This window comes from Salvelinus fontinalis, chromosome 12 (assembly GCF_029448725.1).
Source record: "Salvelinus fontinalis isolate EN_2023a chromosome 12, ASM2944872v1, whole genome shotgun sequence".
In the NCBI taxonomy this organism is placed as follows: Eukaryota; Metazoa; Chordata; class Actinopteri; order Salmoniformes; family Salmonidae; genus Salvelinus; species Salvelinus fontinalis.
Genome location: NC_074676.1, coordinates 54,934,759 through 54,957,360, shown reverse-complemented (window position 1 = coordinate 54,957,360; position 22,602 = coordinate 54,934,759). Strand labels below are relative to the sequence as shown.

At 47.8% G+C, this 22,602-nt stretch overlaps 1 protein-coding gene across 1 annotated transcript in view; it reads right to left on the bottom strand.

Moving 5' to 3' along the window:
- The window catches only part of atp10a (ATPase phospholipid transporting 10A), a 225,889-nt gene that overhangs the window by 29,592 nt on the left and 173,695 nt on the right, over positions 1–22,602 (bottom strand). The window contains exons 12-14 of the mRNA XM_055941116.1: positions 16,652–16,778; positions 12,054–12,238; positions 197–542 (exon numbers count right to left, since the gene is read on the bottom strand). Coding sequence (XP_055797091.1) covers positions 197–542; positions 12,054–12,238; positions 16,652–16,778 — 658 coding nt within the window. The remainder of the gene's footprint in view (positions 1–196; positions 543–12,053; positions 12,239–16,651; positions 16,779–22,602) is intronic.

Sequence of the window (22,602 nt, the reverse complement as noted above, 5' to 3'; positions counted from 1 at the left end):
CTAGACTGGTACATACCTATGGCCAGCGTTGAGGAACTAGACTGGGACATACCTATGGCCAGCGTTGAGGAACTAGACTGGGACATACCTATGGCCAGCGTTGAGGAACTAGACTGGGACATACCTATGGCCAGCGTTGAGGAACTAGACTGGGACATACCTATGGCCAGCGTTGAGGAGCTAGACTGGTACATACCTATGGCCAGCGTCATGACCTTCAGTTTGTTCCGGACCAGTTTAACCACCATACTCTTCTGCAGCGGTGTGGAGCGACAGCAGAGGACTGACCGACAGCTCCTCGCCAACGCCAGGAACTTCTCATCTAGGCTGCTGTCCAGCGCGTAGGCCAGCGTCCGCCCGTCAATCACCAGACCCAGCCGGTGCACCAGGAAGGACTGGGTCTGGGAGGAGGAGGAGGGAGGAGGAGGGGGGAAGGAGTAGGCGGGAGCGTAGTCTTTCTGAAAGGATCTGGAAGGATCCGAGGACAGGAACTTAGCCTGGATGTAGTGTAGACTCTCCTCTAGAAGGACTGCCATCGCCTCCTGTTGCAGAGACAGGCAGAGAGGGAGAGAGAGACAGGCATAGGGTCAGAGAGAGACAGACAGAGAGAGAGAGAGACAGACAGACAGACAGACAGACAGAGAGACAGAGAGAGACAGACAGAGAGAGAGAGAGAGACAGACAGACAGACAGACAGACAGACAGACAGAGAGAGAGAGAGAGACAGGCAGAGAGGCACAGAGAGGCAGAGAGAGAGAGAGAGAGACAGGCAGAGAGGGAGAGAGAGACAGGCAGAGAGGGAGAGAGAGACAGGCAGAGAGCGAGAGACAGGCATAGGGTCAGAGAGACAGGCATAGGGTCAGAGAGAGAGAGAGAGAGAGAGACAGGCAGAGAGGCACAGAGGCAGAGAGAGAGAGAGAGAGACAGGCAGAGAGGGAGAGAGAGACAGGCAGAGAGCGAGAGACAGGCATAGGGTCAGAGAGACAGGCATAGGGTCAGAGAGACAGGCATAGGGTCAGAGAGACAGACAGAGGGAGAGAGAGAGACAGGCATAGGGTCAGAGAGACAGACAGAGGGAGAGAGACAGACATAGCAGTAGTAGAACCTCTCCTCCAGTTAGATGGCGCTGCAGTGGATACAAGCCGTTATACAGGCTCCCGATCAATGCAGTATATTTTAGACTGATCTTAAAATTGTTTTGGTACATAATGTCTCCTATCCATGAAAACAACTTCTGGACATGAGAACAGCGATCACTAACCTCAATTTGGATGTAAATGTCTCCTTTACCGGAAGTAAGCAGGACATTCTGCCAACCCCGAAACAGTCCCAAATACCAGGGAACCGAAAGAGGAAGTGACAACGCAAGAGAGGAGGAAATGAGCATCCTGAAGACACTACGTCGGCGAGTAAATAAACTGCCTCTACCCGATTCAGGCCTTAATGGTCAAATTGCTGCAAAGAAACCACTACTAGACAAACTAAACACCTTCTTCGCCTGCTTTGAGGATAATAACCTGCCCGCTAACAAGGACAGCCCCCTATAAGCACCTCTCTGTAAGCACTTTCATGTTGACAGAAGTGAGTGCTACGGGGGTGGCGATAGTCATTTAGTTCAGTTATCTTTGCCTTCTTGGGTACAGGAACAATGGTGGCCATCTTGAAGCAATTGGAGACAGCAGACTGGGATAGGGCTCTCCTCCTCCGTTGCCGACGTGAGTAAGACATTTAAACGTGTTAACCCTCGCAAGGCTGCCGGCCCAGACGGCATCCCCAGCCGCGTCCTCAGAGCATGTGCAGACCAGCTGCCTGGTGTGTTTTCGGACATATTCAATCTCTCCCTATCCCAGTCTGCTGTCCCCACATGCTTCAAGATGGCCACCATTGTTCCTCTACCCAGGAAGGCAAAGATAACTGAACTAAATGACTATCGCCCCATAACACTCACTTCCATCATCATGAAGTGCTTTGAGAGACTAGTCAAGGATCATATCACCTCCACCCTACCTGACACCCTAGACCCACTCCAATTTGCATACCGCCCCAATAGATCGACAGATGACGCAATCACCATCACACTGCACACTGCTCTGTCCCATCTGGACAAGAGGAATACCTATGTAAGAATGCTGTTCATTGACTACAGCTCAGCATTCGACACCATAGTACCCTCCAAGCTCATCATTAAGCTGGAGACCCTGGGTCTCAACAACCGCCCTGTGCAATTGGGTCCTGGACCGCCCTGTGCAATTGGGTCCTGGCCGCCCCCAGGTGGTGAGGGTAGGAAACAACATCTCCACCCCGCTGACCCACAACACTGGGACCCCACAAGGGTGCCTTCTCAGCCCTCTCCTGTACTCCCTGTTCACCCACGACTGCGTGGCCACGCACGCCTCCAACTCAATCACCAAGTTCGGTGCTCAATACAAACTGTAAGTGGTCCAATGAAGCGGGAGGCTAAGCTACAGGACATTTTCACTGGCACAGACTGGAATATGCTCCAGGATTCATCAGATAACATGGAGGAGTTTACCACATCAGTCACCGGCTGCATGTGGTTCTATGGGGTTCTACTAAGCTATATGGAATTGTTTTAAGAAGGTCATACCAAGGATCATTTTTCTATTTGATTTTGAATATTAAGACCTCTTGAAGTATAGATATAAGATATAACAACTCTTTGATGAAAATGTGTATATGGCCTTACTGCTACTAACAAACGCCATGAATAACAGATTCACTACGTCACGAATAACAGATTCACTACATCATGAATAACAGATTCACTACGTCACGAATAACAGATTCACTACATCATGAATAACAGATTCACTACATCATGAATAACAGATTCACTACATCATGAATAACAGATTCACTACATCACGAATAACAGATTCACTACATCACGAATAACAGATTCACTACATCACGAATAACAGATTCACTACGTCACGAATAACAGATTCACTACATCACGAATAACAGATTCACTACATCACGAATAACAGATTCACTACATCACGAATAACAGATTCACTACATCACGAATAACAGATTCACTACATCACGAATAACAGATTCACTACATCACGAATAACAGATTCACTACATCACGAATAACAGATTCACTACATCACGAATAACAGATTCACTACATCACGAATAACAGATTCACTACATCACGAATAACAGATTCACTACATCACGAATAACAGATTCACTACATCACGATTAACAGATTCATTACATCACGAATAACAGATTCATCACTACATCACGAATAACAGATTCACTACATCATGAATAACAGATTCACTACCATCATGAACTACATTCAGCCACGGGACGATTTTTTTCTTGAGCTGATGGCGAGGGGGCCAGAACAGCATAACAAATCATTTATAGCCTGCAAATTGACTGCAAGAAGCCCAAATAAAATATCATGTTTGACTAAAATACGCTCTCACTACTGTAAGTTGCTCTGGATAAGAGCGTCTGCTAAATGACAAAAAACGTCATACGTAAACATTTGGTCAGTGACCAGGCAGTTGTGGTGCCAGGACAACAACCTCTCCCTCAACGTCAGTAAGACAGAGGAGCTGATGGTGGACTACAGGAAACGGAAGCCTCTCCCTCCCTGTCAGCAAGACAGAGGAGCTGATGGTGTACTACAGGAAACAGAAGCCTCTCCCTCCCTGTCAGTAAGACAGAGGAGCTGATCGCGGACTACAGGAAACGGAAGCCTCTCCCTCCCTGTCAGTAAGACAGAGGAGCTGATGGTGGACTACAGGAAACGGAAGCCTCTCCCTCAACGTCAGTAAGACAGAGGAGCTGATGGTGGACTACAGGAAACGGAAGCCTCTCCCTCCCTGTCAGCAAGACAGAGGAGCTGATGGTGTACTACAGGAAACAGAAGCCTCTCCCTCCCTGTCAGCAAGACAGAGGAGCTGATGGTGGACTACAGGAAACGGAAGCCTCTCCCTCCCTGTCAGTAAGACAGAGGAGCTGATGGTGGACTACAGGAAACGGAAGGCCGAGCAGGCTGCCATTAACATCGACGGGGCTGTAGTGGAGCAGGTGGAGAGCTTCTAGTTCCTCTGTGTCCACTTCACTAAGGACCTGTCATGGTCCAAACACACCAACACAGTCGTGAAGAGAGCACGACAACACCTCTTCCCACTCAAGAGACTGAAAAGATTTGTCATGGTTCCCTAGATCCACAAAACGTTCTACAGCTGCACCATCGAGAGCATATTGACTGGCTGCATCACCGCTTGGTATTACAATTGCTTGGCATCCGACCTCAAGGCACGACAGAGTGTAGTGCGTATGGCCCAGTACATCACTGGGTACCAAGCTCCCTGCCATCCAAGACCTCTATACCAGGCGGTGTCAGAGGAAGGCATTGTCAGACTCCAGCCAGCTTGAACTGCCAACCAAGTCAGACCGCATGGCAAGCAGTACTGATGCACCTTTGACCCCCCCAAGCTATAAGACTGCTACATAGTCAACCAAAAAGCTACCTGGGCTACCTCTGCATTCACTCCCAAGCTATAAGACTGCTAAATAGTCAACCAAAAAGCTACCTTGGCTATCTGCATTGACCCCCCAAGCTATAAGACTGCTAAATAGTCAACCAAAAAGCTACCTGGGCTATCTCTGCATTGACTCTTGTGTTTGTTATTATTTCTCTCTGCATTGTTGGGAAGAGCCCGTAAGTAAGCATTTCACTGTTAGGTCTACAGCTGTTGTTTAAGAAGCATGTGACAAATACAATTTAATTTGCCGATTTGATTTGCAATCGCCTCCGGGTGCAGAGAGAGACAGAGAGAGACAGAGAGAGACAGAGAGAGACAGAGAGAGACAGAGAGAGACAGAGAGACAGAGAGACAGAGAGAGAGAGAGAGAGACACAGAGAGAGAGAGCGAGAAAGAGAGAGCGAGAGCGAGAGACAGAGAGAGAGACAGAGAGAGAGACAGAGAGAGACAGAGAGAGAGAGAGAGAGAGAGAGAGAGAGAGAGACAGAGAGTGTAGTGCACTATATAGTGAATAGGGTGCCATTTTGGACACACCCGTGGTCTGGTCAGTTACCTGAGAGTCAGTGTTGAGGTGTGTGTGTGTGTGTCATCTCACCTGAGAGTCAGCATTGAGCAGTGGTATAAAGTACTTAAGTAGAAATACTTTAAAGTACTGCTTAACTAGTTTTTGGGGGGGTATCTGTACTAGGACTATTAATATTTTTGACAACTTTTACTTCCCTACATTCCTAAAGGAAATAAGGTACTTTCTACTCCTAACATTTTCCATGACACCCAAAAGTACTCGTTTGACAGGAAAATGGTCCAATTCACGCACTTATCAAGAGAACATCCCTGGTCGTTCCTACTGCATCTGATCTGGAGGACTCACTAAACAGAGAACATCCCTGGTCATCCCTACTGCCTCTGATCTGGAGGACTCACTAAACAGAGAACATCCCTGGTCATCCCTACTGCCTCTGATCTGGAGGACTCACTAAACAGAGAACATCCCTGGTCATCCCTACTGCCTCCGATCTGGAGGACTCACTAAACAGAGAACATCCCTGGTCATCCCTACTGCCTCCGATCTGGAGGACTCACTAAAACAGAGAACATCCCTGGTCATCCCTACTGCCTCTGATCTGGAGGACTCACTAAAACAGAGAACATCCCTGGTCATCCCTACTGCCTCTGATCTGGAGGACTCACTAAACAGAGAACATCCCTGGTCATCCCTACTGCCTCTGATCTGGCGGACTCACTAAACAGAGAACATCCCTGGTCATCCCTACTGCCTCTGATCTGGCGGACTCACTAAACAAAGAACATCCCTGGTCATCCCTACTGCCTCTGATCTGGAGGACTCACTAAACACACACTCACGCATTTGTAAATGATGTCTAAGTGTTGGAGTGAGCCCCTGGCTATCTGTAATGATGTTGGAGTGTTGGAGTGTTCCCCTGGCTATCCGTAATGATGTCTGAGTGTTGGAGTGTTCCCCTGGCTATCTGTAATGATGTCTGAGTGTTGGAGTGTGCCCCTGGCTATCTGTAATGATGTCTGAGTGTTGGAGTGTTCCCCTGGCTATCTGTAAATGATGTCTGAGTGTTGGAGTGTTCCCCTGGCTATCTGTAAATGATGTCTGAGTGTTGGAGTGTGCCCCTGGCTATCTGTAATGATGTCTGAGTGTTGGAGTGTGCCCCTGGCTATCTGTAAATGATGTCTGAGTGTTGGAGTGTACCCCTGGCTATCTGTAATGATGTCTGAGTGTTGGAGTGTTCCCCTGACTATCTGTAATGATGTCTGAGTGTTGGAGTGTTCCCCTGGCTATCTGTAATGATGTCTGAGTGTTGGAGTGTTGGAGTGTTCCCCTGGCTATCTGTAACGATGTCTGAGTGTTGGAGTGTGCCCCTGGCTATCTGTAAATGATGTCTGAGTGTTGGAGTGTGTCCCTGGCTATCTGTAATGATGTCTGAGTGTTGGAGTGAGCCCCTGGCTATCTGTAATGATGTCTGAGTGTTGGAGTGTTCCCCTGGCTATCTGTAATGATGTCTGAGTGTTGGAGTGTTCCCCCTGGCTATCTGTAATGATGTCTGAGTGTTGGAGTGTGCCCCTGGCTATCTGTAATGATGTCTGAGTGTTGGAGTGTTCCCCCTGGCTATCTGTAATGATGTCTGAGTGTTGGAGTGTTCCCCTGGCTATCTGTAAATGATGTCTGAGTGTTGGAGTGTTCCCCTGGCTATCTGTAATGATGTCTGAGTGTTGGAGTGTTCCCCTGGCTATCTGTAATGATGTCTGAGTGTTGGAGTGTTCCCCTGGCTATCTGTAATGATGTCTGAGTGTTGGAGTGTTCCCCTGGCTATCTGTAATGATGTCTGAGTGTTGGAGTGTTCCCCTGGCTATCTGTAATGATGTCTGAGTGTTGGAGTGTTCCCCCTGGCTATCTGTAATGATGTCTGAGTGTTGGAGTGTTCCCCTGGCTATCTGTAATGATGTCTGAGTGTTGGAGTGTTCCCCTGGCTATCTGTAATGATGTCTGAGTGTTGGAGTGTTCCCCTGGCTATCTGTAATGATGTCTGAGTGTTGGAGTACGCCCTGGCTATCTGTAATGATGTCTGAGTGTTGGAGTGTGCCCCTGGCTATCTGTAATGATGTCTGAGTGTTGGAGTGTTCCCCTGGCTATCTGTAATGATGTCTGAGTGTTGGAGTGTTCCCCTGGCAATCTGTAATGATGTCTGAGTGTTGGAGTGTTCCCCTGGCTATCTGTAATGATGTCTGAGTGTTGGAGTACGCCCCTGGCTATCTGTAAATGATGTCTGAGTGTTGGAGTGTGCCCCTGGCTATCTGTAATGATGTCTGAGTGTTGGAGTGTTCCCCTGGCTATCTGTAATGATGTCTGAGTGTTGGAGTACGCCCTGGCTATCTGTAATGATGTCTGAGTGTTGGAGTGTTCCCCTGGCTATCTGTAATGATGTCTGAGTGTTGGAGTGAGCCCCCTGGCTATCTGTAATTATGTCTGAGTGTTGGAGTGTTCCCCTGGCTATCTGTAATGATGTCTGAGTGTTGGAGTGTTCCCCTGGCTATCTGTAAATTATGTCTGAGTGTTGGAGTGTTCCCCTGGCTATCTGTAATGATGTCTGAGTGTTGGAGTGTTCCCCTGGCTATCTGTAATGATGTCTGAGTGTTGGAGTGTTCCCCTGGCTATCTGTAATGATGTCTGAGTGTTGGAGTGAGCCCCTGGCTATCTGTAAATGATGTCTGAGTGTTGGAGTACGCCCTGGCTATCTGTAATTATGTCTGAGTGTTGGAGTGTTCCCCTGGCTATCTGTAATGATGTCTGAGTGTTGGAGGGTGCCCCTGGCTATCTGTAATGATGTCTGAGTGTTGGAGTGTTCCCCTGGCTATCTGTAATGATGTCTGAGTGTTGGAGTGTGCCCCTGGCTATCTGTAATGATGTCTGAGTGTTGGAGTGTGCCCCTGGCTATCTGTAATGATGTCTGAGTGTTGGAGTGTTCCCCTGGCTATCTGTAATGAGGTCTGAGTGTTGGAGTGTTCCCCTGGCTATCTGTAAATAATGTCTGAGTGTTGGAGTGTTCCCCTGGCTATCTGTAATGAGGTCTGAGTGTTGGAGTGTTCCCCTGGCTATCTGTAATGATGTCTGAGTGTTGGAGTGTTCCCCTGGCAATCTGTAATGAGGTCTGAGTGTTGGAGTGTTCCCCTGGCTATCTGTAATGAGGTCTGAGTGTTGGAGTGTTCCCCTGGCTATCTGTAAATAATGTCTGAGTGTTGGAGTGTTCCCCTGGCTATCTGTAATGAGGTCTGAGTGTTGGAGTGTACCCCTGGCTATCTGTAATGATGTCTGAGTGTTGGAGTGTGCCCCTGGCTATCTGTAATGATGTCTGAGTGTTGGAGTGTTCCCCTGGCTATCTGTAATGATGTCTGAGTGTTGGAGTGTTCCCCTGGCTATCTGTAAATGATGTCTGAGTGTTGGAGTGTTCCCCTGGCTATCTGTAAATAAGGTCTGAGTGTTGAGTGTTCCCCTGGCTATCTGTAATGATGTTTGAGTGTTGGAGTGTTCCCCTGGCTATCTGTAATGATGTCTGAGTGTTGGAGTGTTCCCCTGGCTATCTGTAATGATGTCTGAGTGTTGGAGTGTGCCCCTGGCTATCTGTAATGATGTCTGAGTGTTGGAGTGTTCCCCTGGCTATCTGTAATGATGTCTGAGTGTTGGAGTGAGCCCCTGGCTATCTGTAAATGATGTCTGAGTGTTGGAGTACGCCCTGGCTATCTGTAATTATATCTGAGTGTTGGAGTGTTCCCCTGGCTATCTGTAATGATGTCTGAGTGTTGGAGTGAGCCCCTGGCTATCTGTAATGATGTCTGAGTGTTGGAGTGAGCCCCTGGCTATCTGTAAATTATGTCTGAGTGTTGGAGTGTGCCCCTGGCTATCTGTAAATTATGTCTGAGTGTTGGAGTGAGCCCCTGGCTATCTGTAAATTATGTATGAGTGTTGGAGTGAGCCCCTGGCTATCTGTAATGATGTCTGAGTGTTGGAGTGTTCCCCTGGCTATCTGTAATGATGTCTGAGTGTTGGAGTGTTCCCCTGGCTATCTGTAATGATGTCTGAGTGTTGGAGTACGCCCTGGCTATCTGTAATGATGTCTGGGTGTTGGAGTGTTCCCCTGGCTATCTGTAATGATGTCTGAGTGTTGGAGTGTGCCCCTGGCTATCTGTAATGATGTCTGAGTGTTGGAGTGTTCCCCTGGCTATCTGTAATGATGTCTGAGTGTTGGAGTGTGCCCCTGGCTATCTGTAATGATGTCTGAGTGTTGGAGTGTTCCCCTGGCTATCTGTAATGATGTCTGAGTGTTGGAGTGTTCCCCTGGCTATCTGTAATGATGTCTGAGTGTTGGAGTGTGCCCCTGGCTATCTGTACATTATGTCTGAGTGTTGGAGTGTGCCCCTGGCTATCTGTAATGATGTCTGAGTGTTGGAGTGTTCCCCTGGCTATCTGTAATGATGTCTGAGTGTTGGAGTGAGCCCCTGGCTATCTGTAATGATGTCTGAGTGTTGGAGTACGCCCTGTCTATCTGTAATGATGTCTGAGTGTTGGAGTGTTCCCCTGGCTATCTGTAATGATGTCTGAGTGTTGGAGTGTGCCCCTGGCTATCTGTAATGATGTCTGAGTGTTGGAGTGTGCCCCTGGCTATCTGTAATGATGTCTGAGTGTTGGAGTGTTCCCCTGGCTATCTGTAAATGATGTCTGAGTGTTGGAGTGTTCCCCTGGCTATCTGTAATGATGTCTGAGTGTTGGAGTGAGCCCCTGGCTATCTGTAATGATGTCTGAGTGTTGGAGTGTTCCCCTGGCTATCTGTAATGATGTCTGAGTGTTGGAGTGTGCCCCTGGCTATCTGTACATTATGTCTGAGTGTTGGAGTGTTCCCCTGGCTATCTGTAAATGATGTCTGAGTGTTGGAGTACGCCCTGGCTATCTGTAATGATGTCTGAGTGTTGGAGTGTTCCCCTGGCTATCTGTAATGATGTCTGAGTGTTGGAGTGTTCCCCTGGCTGTCTGTAATGATGTCTGAGTGTTGGAGTGTTCCCCTGGCTATCTGTAAATAATGTCTGAGTGTTGTAGTGTTCCCCTGGCTATCTGTAATGATGTCGGAGTGTTGGAGTGAGCCCCTGGCTATCTGTAATGATGTCTGAGTGTTGGAGTGTTCCCCTGGCTATCTGTAATGATGTCTGAGTGTTGGAGTGTTCCCCTGGCTATCTGTAATGATGTCTGAGTGTTGGAGTGTTCCCCTGGCTATCTGTAATGATGTCTGAGTGTTGGAGTGTTCCCCTGGCTATCTGTAATGATGTCTGAGTGTTGGAGTGTGCCCCTGGCTATCTGTAATGATGTCTGAGTGTTGTAGTGTTCCCCTGGCTATCTGTAAATGATGTCTGAGTGTTGGAGTGTTCCCCTGGCTATCTGTAATGATGTCTGAGTGTTGGAGTGAGCCCCTGGCTATCTGTAATGATGTCTGAGTGTTGGAGTGTGCCCCTGGCTATCTGTAATGATGTCTGAGTGTTGGAGTGTTCCCCTGGCTATCTGTAAATGATGTCTGAGTGTTGGAGTGTTCCCCTGGCTATCTGTAAATGATGTCTGAGTGTTGGAGTACGCCCTGGCTATCTGTAATGATGTCTGAGTGTTGGAGTGTTCCCCTGGCTATCTGTAATGATGTCTGAGTGTTGGAGTGTTCCCCTGGCTATCTGTAATGATGTCTGAGTGTTGGAGTGTTCCCCCTGGCTATCTGTAATGATGTCTGAGTGTTGTAGTGTTCCCCTGGCTATCTGTAATGATGTCTGAGTGTTGGAGTACGCCCTGGCTATCTGTAATGATGTCTGAGTGTTGGAGTGTTCCCCCTGGCTATCTGTAATGATGTCTGAGTGTTGTAGTGTTCCCCTGGCTATCTGTAAATGATGTCTGAGTGTTGGAGTGTTCCCCTGGCTATCTGTAATGATGTCTGAGTGTTGGAGTGTTCCCCCTGGCTATCTGTAATGGTGTCTGAGTGTTGGAGTGTTCCCCTGGCTATCTGTAATGATGTCTGAGTGTTGGAGTGTTCCCCTGGCTATCTGTAATGATGTCTGAGTGTTGGAGTGTTCCCCTGGCTATCTGTAATGATGTCTGAGTGTTGGAGTGTTCCCCTGGCTATCTGTAATGATGTCTGAGTGTTGGAGTGTTCCCCTGGCTATCTGTAATGATGTCTGAGTGTTGGAGTGTGCCCCTGGCTATCTGTAATGATGTCTGAGTGTTGGAGTGTGCCCCTGGCTATCTGTAAATGATGTCTGAGTGTTGGAGTGTGCTCCTGGCTATCTGTAATGATGTCTGAGTGTTGGAGTGTTCCCCTGGCTATCTGTAATGATGTCTGAGTGTTGGAGTGTGCTCCTGGCTATCTGTAATGATGTCTGAGTGTTGGAGTGTGCCCCTGGCTATCTGTAATGATGTCTGAGTGTTCCCCTGGCTATCTGTAATGATGTCTGAGTGTTGGAGTGTTCCCCTGGCTATCTGTAATGATGTCTGAGTGTTGGAGTGTGCCCCTGGCTATCTGTAATGATGTCTGAGTGTTCCCCTGGCTATCTGTAATGATGTCTGAGTGTTGGAGTGTTCCCCTGGCTATCTGTAATGATGTCTGAGTGTTGGAGTGTGCCCCTGGCTATCTGTAATGATGTCTGAGTGTTGGAGTGTTCCCCTGGCTATCTGTAATGATGTCTGAGTGTTGGAGTGTGCCCCTGGCTATCCGTCAATTAAAAAACAAGAACATTGTGCCGTCTGGTTTACTTAATATGAGGAATTTTTTATTATTAAAATTTTTACTTTTGATACTTAAGTATATTTAAAACCAAATACTTTTAGACTTTTACTCAAATGGAATTTGACTGGGTGACTGTCACTTAACTCATTTTCTATTCAGGTATCTTTACTTTTACTCAAGTATGACAAGTGGGTACTTGTTCCACCACTGGCGTTGAGTGTGATGATCTCACCTGAGAGTCAGCGTTGAGTGTGATGATCTCGTCGTCAGGTTCCAGCAGCTTGCAAGCATAGGCGATGTTGATGGCTGTCTCCTGTTTGTCCCCTGTCAGAACCCAGATCTGGAGCCCTGCCTTCCGCAGCGACGCAATGGTCTCTGGGACACCATCTTGTAGACGGTCCTCTATACCCGTTGCTCCTAGAAAACCATACAAACATCAACAGCTGTTGCATTAAACCAGAACCTTTCTAGAGGTCTTCAGTGGACATCAGTGTTGAAGGTATGCAGTACTAGTATGGACATCAGTGTTGAAGGTAAGCAGTACTAGTATGGACATCAGTGTTGAAGGTATGCAGTACTAGTATGGACATCAGTGTTGAAGGTATGCAGTACTAGTATGGACATCAGTGTTGAAGGTATGCAGTACTAGTATGGACATCAGTGTTGAAGGTATGCACTGCTAGTATGGACATCAGTGTTGAAGGTATGCAGTACTAGTATGGACATCAGTATTGAAGGTATGCAGTACTAGTATGAACCTCCCATTTTGAAATTGACGGGAACTATTAAAACGTAGACCTCCTGAGTGGAGCAGTGGCCTAATGAAAGCATTAAAACGTAGACCTCCTGAGTGGAGCAGTGGCCTAATGAAAGCATTAAAACGTAGACCTCCTGAGTGGAGCAGTGGCCTAATGAAAGCATTAAAACGTAGACCTCCTGAGTGGAGCAGTGGCCTAATGAAAGCATTAAAACGTAGACCTCCTGAGTGGAGCAGTGGCCTAATGAAAGCATTAAAACGTAGACCTCCTGAGTGGAGCAGTGGCCTAATGAAAGCATTAAAACGTAGACCTCCTGAGTGGAGCAGTGGCCTAATGAAAGCATTAAAACGTAGACCTCCTGAGTGGAGCAGTGGCCTAATGAAAGCATTAAAACGTAGACCTCCTGAGTGGAGCAGTGGCCTAATGAAAGCATTAAAACGTAGACCTCCTGAGTGGAGCAGTGGCCTAATGAAAGCATTAAAACGTAGACCTCCTGAGTGGAGCAGTGGCCTAATGAAAGCATTAAAACGTAGACCTCCTGAGTGGAGCAGTGGCCTAATGAAAGCATTAAAACCTAGACCTCCTGAGTGGAGCAGTGGCCTAATGAAAGCATTAAAACGTAGACCTCCTGAGTGGAGCAGTGGCCTAATGAAAGCATTAAAACGTAGACCTCCTGAGTGGAGCAGTGGCCTAATGAAAGCATTAAAACGTAGACCTCCTGAGTGGAGCAGTGGCCTAATGAAAGCATTAAAACGTAGACCTCCTGAGTGGAGCAGTGGCCTAATGAAAGCATTAAAACCTAGACCTCCTGAGTGGAGCAGTGGCCTAATGAAAGCATTAAAACGTAGACCTCCTGAGTGGAGCAGTGGCCTAATGAAAGCATTAAAACGTAGACCTCCTGAGTGGAGCAGTGGCCTAATGAAAGCATTAAAACGTAGACCTCCTGAGTGGAGCAGTGGCCTAATGAAAGCATTAAAACGTAGACCTCCTGAGTGGAGCAGTGGCCTAATGAAAGCATTAAAACGTAGACCTCCTGAGTGGAGCAGTGGCCTAATGAAAGCATTAAAACGTAGACCTCCTGAGTGGAGCAGTGGCCTAATGAAAGCATTAAAACGTAGACCTCCTGAGTGGAGCAGTGGCCTAATATAAGCATTAAAACGTAGACCTCCTGAGTGGAGCAGTGGCCTAATGAAAGCATTAAAACGTAGACCTCCTGAGTGGAGCAGTGGCCTAATGAAAGCATTAAAACGTAGACCTCCTGAGTGGAGCAGTGGCCTAATGAAAGCATTAAAACGTAGACCTCCTGAGTGGAGCAGTGGCCTAATGAAAGCATTAAAACGTAGACCTCCTGAGTGGAGCAGTGGCCTAATGAAAGCATTAAAACGTAGACCTCCTGAGTGGAGCAGTGGCCTAATGAAAGCATTAAAACGTAGACCTCCTGAGTGGAGCAGTGGCCTAATGAAAGCATTAAAACGTAGACCTCCTGAGTGGAGCAGTGGCCTAATGAAAGCATCAGGTAGGCTACAGCTGTGTGAAAATGAGCGTCACATCACAGACTATTTCATCTCAGAGCCAAGGCAAGAGATAGAAACATAATCACGCATTGATAAGCAAAAATATTGAACAATAATTTGTATTTTGCATAGAAGTGTGGGCTGTAGGCAATATTTACTTTTAAACCGTTCAATAGACAATCAATCTTGCAGAATGAGTGGACGGTGTTAGGCACTCGCTATAGACGGGTTGGCTGACAGCAACAGAGTGATGTGCGCCCATTGATGTTGGCCTGGAAGGTGTGCGTTGTGATTCTGAATGGTCAGATAGCTAACAACAATGACAAGAAGCTGCCATGTGGGACATCGCAGGTCATTTCAGCTCCTGGCTTCTTGTTCTTGATACGATCAAATCAAAAAAAAATCGAATCCAAATGTTATGTGTGACAAGCGTTCGAATACAGTGAAATGCTTACTTACAGGAGGGGACAATGCAAATAGTCTGGGTAGCCCTTTGAGGGGTCCTTTGAGGCCCAGCGGTCCTAGTGTTAAGGGTGGGGGGTCCTTTTAGGCCCAGCGGTCCCAGTGTTAAGGGTCCTTTGAGGCCCAGCGGTCCCAGTGTTAAGGGTCCTTTGAGGCCCAGCGGTCCTAGTGTTAAGGGTCCTTTGAGGCCCAGCGGTCCTAGTGTTAAGGGTGGGGGGCCCTTTGAGGCCCAGCGGTCCTAGTGTTAAGGGTGGGGGGGTCCTTTTAGGCCCAGCGGTCCTAGTGTTAAGGGTGGGGGGGGTCCTTTTAGGCCCAGCGGTCCCAGTGTTAAGGGTGGGGGGGTCCTTTTAGGCCCAGCGGTCCCAGTGTTAAGGGTGGGGGGGTCCTTTTAGGCCCAGCGGTCCCAGTGTTAAGGGTGGGGGGTCCTTTGAGGCCCAGCGGTCCTAGTGTTAAGGGTGGGAGGTCCTTTGAGGCCCAGCGGTCCCAGTGTTAAGGGTCCTTTGAGGCCCAGCGGTCCTAGTGTTAAGGGTGGGGGGTCCTTTGAGGCCCAGCGGTCCTAGTGTTAAGGGTGGGGGGTCCTTTGAGGCCCAGCAGTCCTAGTGTTAAGGGTGGGGGGTCCTTTGAGGCCCAGCGGCCCTAGTGTTAAGGGTGGGAGGTCCTTTGAGGCCCAGCGGTCCTAGTGTTAAGGGTGGGGGGTCCTTTGAGGCCCAGCGGTCCTAGTGTTAAGGGTGGGGGGGTCCTTTGAGGCCCAGCGGTCCTAGTGTTAAGGGTGGGGGGGTCCTTTTAGGCCCAGCGGTCCCAGTGTTAAGGGTCCTTTGAGGCCCAGCGGTCCTAGTGTTAAGGGTGGGGGGTCCTTTGAGGCCCAGCGGTCCTAGTGTTAAGGGTGGGTCCTTTGAGGCCCAGCGGTCCTAGTGTTAAGGGTGGGAGGTCCTTTGAGGCCCAGCGGTCCTAGTGTTAAGGGTGGGGGGTCCTTTGAGGCCCAGCGGTCCTAGTGTTAAGGGTGGGAGGTCCTTTGAGGCCCAGCGGTCCTAGAGTTAAGGGTGGGGGGTCCTTTGAGGCCCAGCGGTCCTAGTGTTAAGGGTGGGGGGTCCTTTGAGGCCCAGCGGTCCTAGTGTTAAGGGTGGGAGGTCCTTTGAGGCCCAGCGGTCCTAGAGTTAAGGGTGGGGGGTCCTTTGAGGCCCAGCGGTCCTAGTGTTAAGGGTGGGGGGTCCTTTGAGGCCCAGCGGTCCTAGAGTTAAGGGTGGGGGGTCCTTTGAGGCCCAGCGGTCCTAGTGTTAAGGGTGGGGGGTCCTTTGAGGCCCAGCGGTCCTAGTGTTAAGGGTCCTTTTAGGCCCAGCGGTCCCAGTGTTAAGGGTGGGGGGTCCTTTGAGGCCCAGCGGTCCTAGTGTTAAGGGTGGGGGGTCCTTTGAGGCCCAGCGGTCCTAGTGTTAAGGGTCCTTTGAGGCCCAGCGGTCCTAGTGTTAAGGGTGGGGGGTCCTTTGAGGCCCAGCGGTCCTAGTGTTAAGGGTCCTTTGAGGCCCAGCGGTCCCAGAGTTAAGGGTGGGGGGTCCTTTGAGGCCCAGCGGTCCTAGTGTTAAGGGTGGGGGGCCCTTTGAGGCCCAGCGGTCCTAGTGTTAAGGGTGGGGGGCCCTTTGAGGCCCAGCGGTCCTAGTGTTAAGGGTCCTTTGAGGCCCAGCGGTCCTAGTGTTAAGGGTCCTTTGAGGCCCAGCGGTCCTAGTGTTAAGGGTGGGGGGCCCTTTGAGGCCCAGCGGTCCTAGAGTTAAGGGTCCTTTGAGGCCCAGCGGTCCCAGTGTTAAGGGTGGGGGGCCCTTTGAGGCCCAGCGGTCCTAGAGTTAAGGGTCCTTTGAGGCCCAGCGGTCCCAGTGTTAAGGGTCCTTTGAGGCCCAGCGGTCCTAGTGTTAAGGGTCCTTTGAGGCCCAGCGGTCCTAGTGTTAAGGGTGGGAGGTCCTTTTAGGCCCAGCGGTCCCAGTGTTAAGGGTCCTTTGAGGCCCAGCGGTCCCAGTGTTAAGGGTGGGGGGTCCTTTGAGGCCCAGCGGTCCCAGTGTTAAGGGTCCTTTGAGGCCCAGCGGTCCCAGAGTTAAAGGTAACAACTTTACCCAATAGATGCAGGTTGATCTCCAGCCTCAGAGCAGACTGAAACAGCAGCTCTTCTCTTCCCTGTATGGCCGTCTCTGCCTCCAGATGATGTCGCAACCAGACAGCATACTCCTCCTTAGTCATAACCTGCCACAGACAGACAGACAGCGACACAGACAGACAGCGACATAGACAGCGAGACAGACAGCGAGACAGACAGCGAGACAGACAGCGAGACAGACAGCGAGACAGACAGCGAGACACAAAAAATCTAGTCAGATTATTTTTTATTTATTTTATCAGGGAGTCATACTGAGACCAAGGTCTATTTTACAGATGAGCCCTGAATTACATAAATGACAGAAAATACACACATTAAAATATAAAAACCAAATGCAAGCGGAAAGAAAAACACGGTCAAAGAAAAACACACATTAATCAGTAATGAAGTCCTCAGATCAGCTGTCTGACCTAGAGGGGTCACTTAGAAATGTCCTTGTTTTCCATGAAAACAGACACGAAATGAGCTGCAAAATTAATAGGAAATATAGTCAAGACGTTGACAAGGATATAAAAAATGATTTTTAATTGAAATAATTGTGTCCTTTAAACTTTGCTTTCGTCAAAGAATCCTCCATTTGCAGAAATTACAGCCTTTACAGACCTTAGTTGTCAATTTGTTGAGGTAATCTGAAGAGATTTCACCCCATGCTTCCTGAAGCACCTCCCGCAAATTGGATTGATGGGCACTTCTTACGTACTGTCATGACGTCGCCTGCTTGGGTAGTGCAAACCCCATCCCCCTCTCCCTGCCTCCCCCTTTCCTACCACAACCCATGCGGTGATCACAGAGAGATGTCGTAAATTCCTGAGAATCTCCTCATGGCCAACAGTATTATAGACAGAGGGTAAACTTTCAGGACAAAGGAATTCTCTTTCACCTCACAGAACTTGAGGTACGAACATATTTCATATTCCTGCCAAAGGTAGAAAAGATCGGTGAAGATCCCAGCTACTAACATGTCCATTTGTCACCACATGGGAAACTCATGTGGGACTACATTACCATACCGCTGTTTATATAATAACCTCAGATATGAGGTTTACATCTGTTTGTTGTATAAAATGAATGAGTGAGTATGATACTGTTTGTATAATTGTGTAATATGATTTTGAACTGTTTAATGAAGGAAAATACAACTCCCTGTTGTATTTGAACTAAATCCAAGGACCGCCCCTGAGCCAGTTGGGTCAGAGACCATGGGACCACCCCTCTCTGCTATCTGAATAAACTCTAACTCTAAGAAATTACCATTTAGACCATGTTTATCCTCCAAGGAGGAGAACGAAGGTTGAGTATAATTGCTGAATCTTTAACCATACCACGTGGTTAAACTCTTAAGACGAATGAGAACAAGTCGTTGATATTGACTACTAGTCTGCAGCTAGGAATTCGGTATCATTGAACGCGAAGAAAGACAACCGCCGAAACATCCATTCTATAACGAACGTCACTCTGAACAATCCACAATAACTACGACAGAAGGAACTCCAACAAAACAAACTTCTCTCCAACGATCAAGACGACACACCGAGCGTAAATATATATATATTGATTGCAATTGTTCCAGAATGAGTGAGCGTTCATGTGTAAGGATTAGCATGTCAATTGTTATAATTATGGACTCTGTAGTGAATTCTTAGTCGAACGCCATTTCCCCTTTGTCTAACAAGCAATGCCGGTTCAGCCCACTAGGGCATATTTCTCCCATCATTTCATGTAATTATTTTAAGTTTGTTTGTTTGTTTATGCATTTCTGTGAATTAATTAGTTAGTAATAAATAAATGATTTAAGACAATTGATGTATGGATGACTCATAGTGAAGACTGGGTTCGTGCAGATAATCAACAATTTACGACGTTTGGAATGAGACTAACGTGAGGTAGAGTAAATAAATCATTAATTAGAAGACTATTGATTAGATATGAAAATATCTGAAAGGCTATATTGGGAAATTATAACTTTGTAATCTAATAACTTTCCCTGGTGCCCTCGAATTCATAGTTAATTAGTTACGTTATTATTCAAGTGATCGCGTAATCCCTAATTACAGGAATCTATGATAAAAACTATAAGTCTTCAATTTAACGATAGCAAAGACACAACAGTACCATACGGTCAAGCTGCTCCCACAACAACACAATAGGGTCCATAAATAGTTCTTGCATAGTTTGGATCTGTGCTTTGGGTCAATGTCCTGTTGTAGGAGGAAATTGGCTCCAATTAAGCGCCAATTAAGCGCAGTCCATGGCAAAATGGAGTGAAAGCCTTCCTTCTTCAAGATCCCTTTGATCCTGTACAAATCTCCCACTTTACCACCACCAAAGCACCCCCAGACCATCACATTGCCTCCACCATGCAGGACAGATGGCGTCAAGAACTCCTCCAGCATTTTTTCATTTTTTCTGCGTCTCACGAATGTTCTTCTTTGTGATCCGAACACCTCAAACTTAGATTCGTTTATCCATTTTTTTTTTCTTCCAATCTTCCTCTGTCCAGTGTCTGTGTTATTTTGCCAATCTTAATCTGTTCTTTTTACTGGGCAGTCTGAGATATGGCTTTTTCTTTGCAACTCTGCCTAGAAGGCCAGGATCCCGGCGTCGCCTCTTCACTGTTGACGTTGAGACTGGTGTTTTGCAGGTACTATTTAACAAAGCTGCCAGTTGAGGACTTGTGAGGCGTCTGTTTCTCAAACTAGACATGCTAATGTACTTGTCCTCCTGCTCAGTTGTGCACCGGGGCCTCCCACTCCTCTTTCTATTCTGGTTAGGGCCAGTTTGCGCTGTTCTGTGAAGGGAGTAGTACACAGCGTTGTACGAGATCTTCAGTTTCTTGGCAATTTCTCGCATGGAATAGCCTTCATTTCTCAGAACAGGAATAGACTGACGAGTTTCAGAAGAAAGCTCTGTTTCTTACCATTTTGAGCCTGTGATCGAACCCACAAATGCTGATACTCCAGATACTCAACTAGTCTAAAGAAGGCCAGTTTTATTGCAAAAGGGTTTTCTAATGATCAATTAGCCTATTAAGCTTTGATTAGCTAACACAACGTGTGATTGGAACACAGGAGTGACGGTTGCTGATAATGGGCCTCTGTACTCCTATGTAGATATTCCATGAATAAAATGTATTTATTTCCAGCTACAATAGTCATTTACAACATTAACGTCTCCACTGTATTTCTGATCAATTTGATGTTATGTTAATGGTCAAAAATGTGCTTTTCTTTCAAAAGCAAGGACATTTCTAAGTGACCCCAAACTTTTGAACAGTAGTGAACATTTAGAATAAATTTCAAAAGATAAGATCTTAGCTGAGAATTAATCAAGGATTCTAATATTTTAGCTAGGCAAGAAAGTAGAGAAATAGGGAAATATTTATTTAGGTCACAAGGGGGAGTACATGGACCTCCTTCCAGACCCTGGGGATAGTACCAGGTATAATATCAGGTTAGGGGGAGTACATGGACCTGGGGATAGTACCAGGTATAATATCAGGTTAGGGGGAGTACATGGACCTGGGGATAATACCAGGTATAATATCAGGTTAGGGGGAGTACATGGACCTGGGGATAGACCAGGTATAATCATCAGGTTAGGGGGAGTACATGGGCCTGGGGATAGACCAGGTATAATCATCAGGTTAGGGGGAGTACATGGACCTGGGGATAGTACCAGGTATAATCACCAGGTTAGGGGGAGTACATGGGCCTCCTTCCAGACCCTGGGGATAGTACCAGGTATAATATCAGGTTAGGGGAAGTACATGGGCCTGGGGATAGTACCAGGTATAATCACCAGGTTAGGGGGAGTACATGGGCCTCCTTCCAGACCCTGGGGATAGTACCAGGTATAATCATCAGGTTAGGGGGAGTACATGGACCTGGGGATAGTACCAGGTATAATATCAGGTTAGGGGGAGTACATGGGCCTGGGGATAGTACCAGGTATAATATCAGGTTAGGGGGAGTACATGGACCTGGGGATAGTACCAGGTATAATATCAGGTTAGGGGGAGTACATGGACCTGGGGATAGTACCAGGTATAATATCAGGTTAGGGGGAGTACATGGACCTGGGGATAGTACCAGGTATAATATCAGGTTAGGGGGAGTACATGGACCTGGGGATAGTACCAGGTATAATATCAGGTTAGGGGGAGTACATGGACCTGGGGATAGTACCAGGTATAATATCAGGTTAGGGGGAGTACATGGTCCTGGGGATAGTACCAGGTATAATATCAGGTTAGGGGGAGTACATGGGCCTCCTTCCAGACCCTGGGGATAATACCAGGTATAATATCAGGTTAGGGGGAGTACATGGACCTGGGGATAGTACCAGGTATAATATCAGGTTAGGGGGAGTACATGGGCCTCCTTCCAGACCCTGGGGATAGTACCAGGTATAATATCAGGTTAGGGGGAGTACATGGACCTGGGGATAGTACCAGGTATAATATCAGGTTAGGGGGAGTACATGGGCCTGGGGATAGTACCAGGTATAATATCAGGTTAGGGGGAGTACATGGACCTGGGGATAGTACCAGGTATAATATCAGGTTAGGGGGAGTACATGGTCCTGGGGATAGTACCAGGTATAATATCAGGTTAGGGGGAGTACATGGGTCTCCTTCCAGACCTTGGGGATAGTACCAGGTATAATATCAGGTTAGGGGGAGTACATGGACCTGGGGATAGTACCAGGTATAATCATCAGGTTAGGGGGAGTACATGGGCCTGGGGATAGACCAGGTATAATCATCAGGTTAGGGGGAGTACATGGGCCTGGGGATAGTACCAGGTATAATATCAGGTTAGGGGGAGTACATGGACCTGGGGATAGTACCAGGTATAATATCAGGTTAGGGGGAGTACATGGGCCTGGGGATAGTACCAGGTATAATCATCAGGTTAGGGGGAGTACATGGACCTCCTTCCAGACCCTGGGGATAGTACCAGGTATAATATCAGGTTAGGGGGAGTACATGGACCTGGGGATAGTACCAGGTATAATATCAGGTTAGGGGGAGTACATGGACCTCCTTCCAGGCCCTGGGGATAGTACCAGGTATAATATCAGGTTAGGGGGAGTACATGGACCTGGGGATAGTACCAGGTATAATATCAGGTTAGGGGGAGTACATGGGCCTGGGGATAGTACCAGGTATAATCATCAGGTTAGGGGGAGTACATGGACCTCCTTCCAGACCCTGGGGATAGTACCAGGTATAATATCAGGTTAGGGGGAGTACATGGACCTGGGGATAGTACCAGGTATAATATCAGGTTAGGGGGAGTACATGGGCCTGGGGATAGTACCAGGTATAATATCAGGTTAGGGGGAGTACATGGACCTGGGGATAGTACCAGGTATAATATCAGGTTAGGGGGAGTACATGGACCTGGGGATAGTACCAGGTATAATATCAGGTTAGGGGGAGTACATGGACCTCCTTCCAGACCCTGGGGATAGTACCAGGTATAATCATCAGGTTAGGGGGAGTACATGGGCCTGGGGATAGTACCAGGTATAATATCAGGTTAGGGGGAGTACATGGACCTGGGGATAGTACCAGGTATAATATCAGGTTAGAGGGAGTACATGGGCCTCCTTCCAGACCCTGGGGATAGTACCAGGTATAATATCAGGTTAGGGGGAGTACATGGGCCTGGGGATAGTACCAGGTATAATCATCAGCTTAGGGGGAGTACATGGACCTGGGGATAGTACCAGGTATAATATCAGGTTAGGGGGAGTACATGGGCCTGGGGATAGTACCAGGTATAATATCAGGTTAGGGGGAGTACATGGACCTGGGGATAGTACCAGGTATAATCATCAGGTTAGGGGGAGTACATGGGCCTGGGGATAGTACCAGGTATAATATCAGGTTAGGGGGAGTACATG